Below are 7796 nucleotides of genomic sequence, written 5' to 3'. Positions count from 1 at the left end.
TTAGAAAATCATATCTATTGAAGGATAAAATTTTGGACCAATCATAAGTCACCACGTCAATTGCTAAATTAATGACGAATTTTTAAATCATAAAATTTGGGTCCAATTAGAATTTGACACATGTCCCGAATTGAGTTGAAGACAAGTTTTGATGACGTTACACGGTTGAATCAGATTAGATTAAATTGGCCCATTTGATATTATTATTTGGGTTTAAAGTCCAAACTACAAAAAAAAAAAAAAAAAAAAAAAAAAAAAAAAAGTTGAATTGGATCCAAATTTCAGATGACCAACCAAGCCCACAAAGCCCGCCTGATAACTCTATAAATAAAGAAGTTCTCTTCATTTGTAGAGGCAACATTTTCTACATTCAGAGAGCCTAGAGAGAATTCATCAACATGCAGAAGACTCCCAAGACTTCTGAAGCTGCACTCCTATAAGACGGAAGGCCCCTGAAGACACAAAGACTCTTCCAAGACTTCTACTCCAAGCTTTCAAGACTTCTACTTCAAGCTTCCAAGACTTTTTCTTAAAGAACGTTCGACGCTTTTCTTCTTCAAGTCAAGCACATTCACTCAACTGAGAGATAATCAGAGGATCAAGTATTAGAGATCGACCACATCGCATCAAATCAACTTCAACATCAACACCAACTCAAGTTCAACTCCACGAAACACTCCGAAAACCTCGTGCGAATAAATTGGCATGCCCAATGGGACCTCTCTACCTCCCATCTCTCTCTCAGCATCCAAACAAGCCAAATAGAACCTAAGAAGATGGACTCCAAATCTTCCTCCACAAACTACTCGTTTAGAGAACCTGTCACCCGCGGCCACTCAAGAGAAGTCATGTAGGAGCAAGAGCAGAGCTCCCTCATCACCCGCAACATCTTGAAGCAAATGATGGAATCCCAACAAAATGGGGTTGTCATCAAGGAAAACCCCTTGTTTGACAACTCTACTTCTGCATCCAGTAGGCTGAAAAGAGATTCACCGTCAGATGTGATTTCTGTCATGATGGCGGTTGTGACGGCATAAGTGGCCATGGCAGAAATGGAAAGAAATATTAACTTTCTGATGAAAGCCGTCGAGGAGCGAGACCGTGAGATCGCTGCCCCAAAAGAACAAATGCAGTCTCGAGAGGCTGTTGAATCAAGCTAAGCACCCATGGTTAAAGCAACTGATAAGGGGAAGACCGTGCTACAAGAAAACCAATTGCAACAGTCAGCCTCGATGGCCTCTCTGTCGGTCCATCAACAGAAAGACATGATCATGACCTCCATAAGAGCTCAATATGGAGGACCGGCTCAAACTTCCTTCATGTATTCCAAGCCATACACCCAGAGGATCGAAAACCTAAGAATGCCTACAGGTATCAACCCCGAAAGTTCCAAAATTCGACAGAAAGAGCAACCCAAAGCAACACATCGCCCACTTCGTAGAAACATGCGAAAATGTGGGAACAAGGGGAGACCTACTAGTCAAACAGTTCTTCAGAACCCTCAAACGGAACACTTTTGACTGGTACACAGACTTAGAGCCTGAGATGATTGACAGCTGGGACCAACTTGAAAGAGAATTCATGAATCGCTTCTACAACACCAAGCACACTGTCAGCATGATGGAGCTGATGAACGCCAAACAACGGAAAGGGGAGCCCGTCGTCGACTATATCAACCGATGGAGAGCTCTGAGTCTGGATTACAAAGATCGACTCACCGAATTATCTGCTAAAGAAATATGCACGTAGGGTATGCATTGGGAACTCTTCTATATCCTATAGGGGATCAAGCCCCGTACCTTTAAAAAATTGGTGACCCGCGCTCATGATATGGAGCTAAGTATCGTCAACAGAGGAACGAGGGACTTTCTGAGCCACGAACCGAGGAAAGAAAAAATGGAGGTGAAGGGCGCCGATAAAATTGTGAAGGGCGCCACAAAGGAATCAATGGTCCTTAATACAACCCCATTAAAGTTCTCCTCAAAAAGGAAAGAAAAGAAGATAGAAAAGAAAAACGAAGATGGTGAAAGACGTCGCCCAACCCTAAAGAAACGACAAGAAAAAGTTTACCCATTCCTAAACTCTGACGTGGCGGATATGCTTGAGCAACTACTAGAGAACCACCTTATCCAGCTACCAGAATGTAACCGACCGAAACAGACCGGCAAGGTGGATGATCCCAATTGCTGCAAGTATCACAGGGTCATTAGCCACCCAGTCGAAAAATGTTTTGTACTGAAGGAACTGATCCTCAAATTGGCCCATGAAAGGAAAATAGAGCTGGATCTAGATGAGGTGGTCCAAACGAATCATGTTGCGGTAACGGTAACTCCAAGCGTGGCGCCACCAATTATATTTTATGAAGAAAGGGACAGTTCGGTCAAGTTTGGGACCTTCGAACCTGTGGTAGTATGGTTTCTGCAGGAGGTCCAAACTACAAATCCTTAAAACGGAAGAGAGCGCACTGACGATGATGATAACGGAGGTTGGATCCTTGTGGCGCGTCGTAAGAAGGAAGGACTGAACTTTACCCAGAAAGAGCTACGTTCTTATAGGAGCTACAAGGGAGGGAGCAAGGCACAAAAAGGGAAGGGTAGAAAAAAGGCTCAAAGGTCCAAGGCTGTCGACATGAGAGACGAGGATATTCCTCTTCCCAGATGACAAATGACCTTAGCAGATTTCCTCCTGAAGAACTTCTACAATTGGGGTTCAAAGGAGATACCAGAGGTTGCCGCATGTCATGCTGTCAGTATTATGGAGAAGGAAAATACCATTCCCAGCCCATTAAAGTCGACAGGAGAACCAAAGGGTTCATCACTATTCAACATAGACGACCTGCTTTCACTCCCGCGAGAAGCTAAGACGACCCTTATTGAAGCGCTATTAGAATCCAACGCCTCTGGTGCATCGACCCCCGCAGCACGTGCTTATGCCTCGTGTTGCACATCCATAGGCTTCTCAAACGAAGATCTGCTACTGGGATCCAAATTGCATAATAGGCCTTTGTACGTCTCTGGATACATCCGAGAACAGAGAGTGGGTTGAATCCTCATCGACAACGGATCCACCATCAATATAATGCCTAAGACACTATGAAATAGTTGGGCATACTCATGGAAGAGTTATCAAATAGCAAATTAGTAATTCAGGGTTTCAATCAAGGCAGTCAAAGGGCGATAGGCATGATACGCTTGAAGCTCCTCATTGGCGATTTGAAGGCCGAAGCGCTGTTTCATGTGATAGACTCAAAGGCCACCTACAAACTGCTATTGGGACGCCCTTGGATTCATGGGAATGGTGTGATTACATCGACACGACATCAGTATTTCAAGTTTTACCAAGACGGGATTAAGAAGGTCGAAGCAGATTCTAATATGTTTTCTGAAGCCGAGTCTCACTTCAAAAATGCAAAGTTTTACCTAAAGAGCAAGAATTCAGGTGAGACTATGCCGGCAGAGAACTTGCTGACAAAGAAAGTGGGTGGATCCCGGTTGAAGTCGCCAGTAGACACAGAGAAAAAAGTAGGTAGCAAGGTACAAGCCTCCAGCCCAAAAGAGAATAGAATGTCCCTCGACGTTGGAGAAACACCTGTGGTGAGGGGCGAGAAAGCCTCAAAACCTCCGATTCTGTGCTATGTCCCTTTATCGAGACGAAAAAAGGGTGAGTCACCTTTTACGAAATGCTCAAAAGGTTTGCAGGTCAGCGACATAGAAATTCTAAAGGAGAGTTTCATCACACCCCTCACGCCAATAATGAAGCAAGAAGTCCACAAGTCAAAGGCGGAAGTAACAGGGTTAAAGCTGCCCGAGAGGCAAACGGAAGACGGATTCGATCCCAAGCTTACAAGTTGTTGGTGAAGGCAGGCTACGACTTCACAACTCACACTGAGTTCAAAAATTTGAAGATTTACGAGCAACCCTGATTCTCACCAACCCAAAAGAAGCTTTTGCAAGAGGGACACGCTATACCCACGTCAAGGGCGAGTCTCGGATATGAGCCGTTAGAGCTAGTCCGCATAATCAGACAGACGAAGGGGAAAGTGGCCGACATCAATCATATCACTACAGAAGAAGTTGATGATATAGGAGAAAAGAAGGGCAAAGATAAAAGAGCCTCAGCATTCGACCGTATTAGACCACCTGTCGCACGCGCCTTGGTCTTCGAAAGATTAAGCATGAAAGAAGCAGAAAGGGGGAGCCCACATACTATTCCCAACGATACTCCATGCTCAATCTTTCGAAGGCTAACTCTGCCAAATGAAGAAAATGAGGAAATCATCTGTCAATCGCCGGTGGTGGTGCGACTATCAGCCTTCGAAAGACTAGGCACAGTTCTAAAGGAGAGCGAAGGAAAACCCCACACTCCCATTTTTTGATCGCTTGAAGCATGAGAGGGCTGAAGATCCCTTCGACCAATGTGTCCCTAGTAAGACAAAGGGGAAGAGAAGAGCCTGCGCTGACACCCCCGAAACAAATATAGAAAGAGGGGGCCGATACCCCGAGCGTCCATCTGGGGGCGAATCGACCTTAAAAACGTTGAAGCGTTATCAGACCAGAAGCCATCAGAAGAGGCAAGAAGTGATGGAGAAATCCGTAGTACCATCCCCTCACACATGAAGAGAAAGACCTTCGTTACTCTAAACTCAAGTGAGGGCACGCTCAAAGTAAAGAGGTGCGACGTCGTTTTTACCAATCCTCAAAATGGAAATTTAGAGCAGGAGGAAGGTGAAACTTCGTGCCACCACATCACCGTCACCGAAGAATTCGAAGAAGGTATGATCGAAGAAGTAGTGGAGGACGCTCTGTACGGTCTAGAGGATGGTGGTCAATCCACGGTGGACGAGCTAAAAGAGGTGAATCTGGGCACCGTAGAAGAGCCGCGTTCGACTTGCATCAGTGCGTCCCTCTCGGAAGAGGAAGAGGACGAATACATGAGTTTACTCATCAAATACAGGGATGTTTTCACCTGGTCATACAAAGAGATGTCGGGATTAGATCTAAAAGTAGCAGTCCACCATCTTGCGATCAAACAGGGGTGTCGACCCGTTAAGCAGGCTCAACGACGCTTTCGGCCAGAACTTATCCCCCAGATTGAGGTTGAGGCCGAGTTTATTCGTGAAGTTAAATATCCAACATGGACAACCAACATTGTCCTGATTAGAAAAAAGAATGGACAGCTTCGCATTTGTGTAGACTTTCGCGACCTAAATAGCGCTTGTCCTAAAGACGACTTTCCATTTCCCATCACAGAGATCGTGGTCGATGCGACAACGGGACATGAGGCCCTATCCGTCATGGACGGATCTTTTGGGTATAACCAGATACGGATGGCCCTCACAGATGAGGAAATGACGACATTTCGAACCCCAAAAGGGATATATTGTTACAAGGTAATGCTCTTCGGGCTGAAGAACACCAGCACTACTTATCAACATGCCATGCAGAAGGTGTTTGACGATATGTTGCACAATCATGTGGAGTGTTATATGGATGACCTTGTGGTCAAGACCAAGCGACGACAAGACCATTTGAAAGGTCTAAGAACCATGTTCGATCGCTTGCGAAAGTACCAGTTAAAGATGAACCCCCTTAAATGCACGTTTGGCATAACTTCAGGAAAGCTGGGCTTCGTTATGAGACATCGAGGGATAGAGATAGACCAATCCAAGATTGATGCCATCCAGAAGATGCCAAGACCAAGAAATCTACATGAGTTGAAAAGTTTGCAGGGACATTTGGCCTACATCCGGAGGTTTATTTCTAATCTGGCAGGGCGGTGTCAACCCTTTCAAAGACTGATAAGAAAAGAAAAGAAATTCGAATGGGACGAGGCCTGTCAGAATGCTTTCGATAACATAAAGAGGTACCTGATTAGCCTTCCTGTCTTAAGAGACCCAGTAGCGGGCAAACCATTGATACTATACATTGCAACGCAAGAGAGATCAATAGGGGCACTATTGACATAAGAAAGAGAAAAAGGAAAAGAACGCGCTCTCTATTACTTGAGTAGAACCCTGAATGTAGCCGAGATCAATTATTCCCCTAGATAAGTTGAGGCACTACATGCAGGCCTTCATAGTCCACTTAATTGCGAAAGCCGACCCCATTAAGTACGTCCTGTCCAGGGCGATCATCTCTGGACGTTTAGCCAAATTGGCAATCATGCTTTAACAGTACAACATTGTTTACATACCACAAAGGGCAATTAAAGGGTAGGCATTGGCCAACTTCCTGACAGATCACCCGATTCCATCGGATTGAGAGTTAAGTGAAGATTTTCCCGATGACGAAGTTCTCTTCACAGAGACCTCAGGACTGTGGGTCATGTTCTTTGACGGTGCGGCACGAAAAAGTGGTGCAAGGGCAGGTATCGTCCTCATTTCGCCAGAAAAGCACATGCTGCCTTATAGCTTCGCACTTGCCAAGTCATGTTCAAACGTCGCCGAATACCAAGCTTTGATAATTGGCCTCCAAATGGCCTTAGAGATTGGAGTAGCTTGTATAGAAATCTTTGGTGACTCAAATTTGATAATCAATCAACTTTTATGCCAGTACGAGGTGAAGCATGACGACTTGAAATCCTACTTCACTTACGCTCGCCAGTTGATGGAGAAGTTCGAAAGCGTGGTATTGGAACATGTCCCGAGGATGGAGAACAAGAAAGAGAATGCCTTGGTAAACCTAGCCACTGCTCTAACGGACCTGGATAATGTGCCCCTTAATATATCGCTTTGGCGAAGATGCGTTGTACCTCTGATTGGGACTGCATATGGGGGAACGAATACAATATCAGTCTACCTAACTGACGAGGAAGACTGACGGCAACCCATCATAGATTACCTTGAGCATGGAAGGCTCCCGGATGACTCCCGCTGTAAAATCGAGGTTCGCAGGAGAGCCGCGCATTTCATTTACTACAAAGGGGTCCTATACCATTGATCCCTTGAAGGAATTTTCCTTCGATGCCTCAGTAAGGAAGAGTCGGCGAAGGCTTTGGAGGAAACACACTTAGGCGTATGCGGCGCGCATCAAGTGGGACGAGAGCAATAATTCCAACTGAAAAGAATGGGCTATTATTGGCCGAGAATGATCCAGGACTCAATGGATTATGCAAAGAAATGTGAAGCCTGCCAATATCTTGTGAATTTCATTCATCAACCGCCCGAGCCTCTACATCCGATCATAGCCTCGTGGCCTTTTGAAGCATGGAGGCTCGATCTGGTCAGCCCTATAACGCCTAAGTCGACAGCAGGGCACTCCTACATCCTCACAGCCACTGACTACTTCTCAAGATGGGTTGAGGTTATCACGCTAAGGGAAGCTTAGAAAGAAAACGTGGTGGATTTTATCCGCATTCATATCATTTATCGATACAGTATTCCCCATCGGATCACGACGGATAACGGAAGACAATTCTCCAACAGTTTGATGGATAGGTTGTGTGAAAAATTCAAATTCAAGTAGTACAAATCATCCATATATAACGCCGCCGCAAATGGGTTGGTTGAGGCATTTAACAAGACATTGTGTAACCTGCTGAAGAAAATTGTTTCCAAGTCGAAGAGAGATTGGCAGGAGAAGATCGGTGAAACATTGTGGGCTTATCGCACCACTCACCATACCCCTACAGGAGTCACCTCGTACTCTTTCGTTTACGGGGTAGAAGTTGTCCTCCCTTTGGAAAGAGAAATTCCATCGCTAAGAATGGCAGTGCAAGAAGGGCTGACTACAGAGGACAACACCAAACTGCGGCTCCAAGAGTTGGAAGCACTGGATGAAAAACGATTAGAAGCTTAG

The 7796-nt window shown here is 45.3% G+C and overlaps 1 protein-coding gene across 1 annotated transcript; it reads left to right on the top strand.

Annotated features, from left to right (window-relative positions):
* The first annotated feature begins 7100 nt into the window (after nucleotides 1-7100).
* Nucleotides 7101-7796, top strand: LOC150038696 (uncharacterized). The gene is made up of 2 exons (XM_090314171.1): nucleotides 7101-7301; nucleotides 7464-7796. Exons 1-2 carry the CDS (start codon nucleotides 7101-7103, stop codon nucleotides 7794-7796), a joined length of 534 nt encoding a protein of 177 aa, XP_090170297.1.

Source organism: Benincasa hispida, chromosome 1 (assembly GCF_027475165.1).
Source record: "Benincasa hispida cultivar pf3 chromosome 1, pf3_genome.v1.1, whole genome shotgun sequence".
NCBI lineage: Eukaryota > Viridiplantae > Streptophyta > Magnoliopsida > Cucurbitales > Cucurbitaceae > Benincasa > Benincasa hispida.
This window is presented reverse-complemented; position numbering and strand designations above follow the sequence as displayed.

Excerpts from the sequence above, each read along its gene's own strand:
- LOC150038696 (XM_090314171.1), top strand. The coding sequence starts at position 7,101 with ATGGATTATGCAAAGAAATGTGAAGCCTGCCAATATCTTGTGAATTTC. Across the intron at positions 7,302-7,463 it reads ACTTCTCAAGATGGGTTGAG|TACAAATCATCCATATATAA; the intron begins GTTATCACGCTA and ends AAATTCAAGTAG.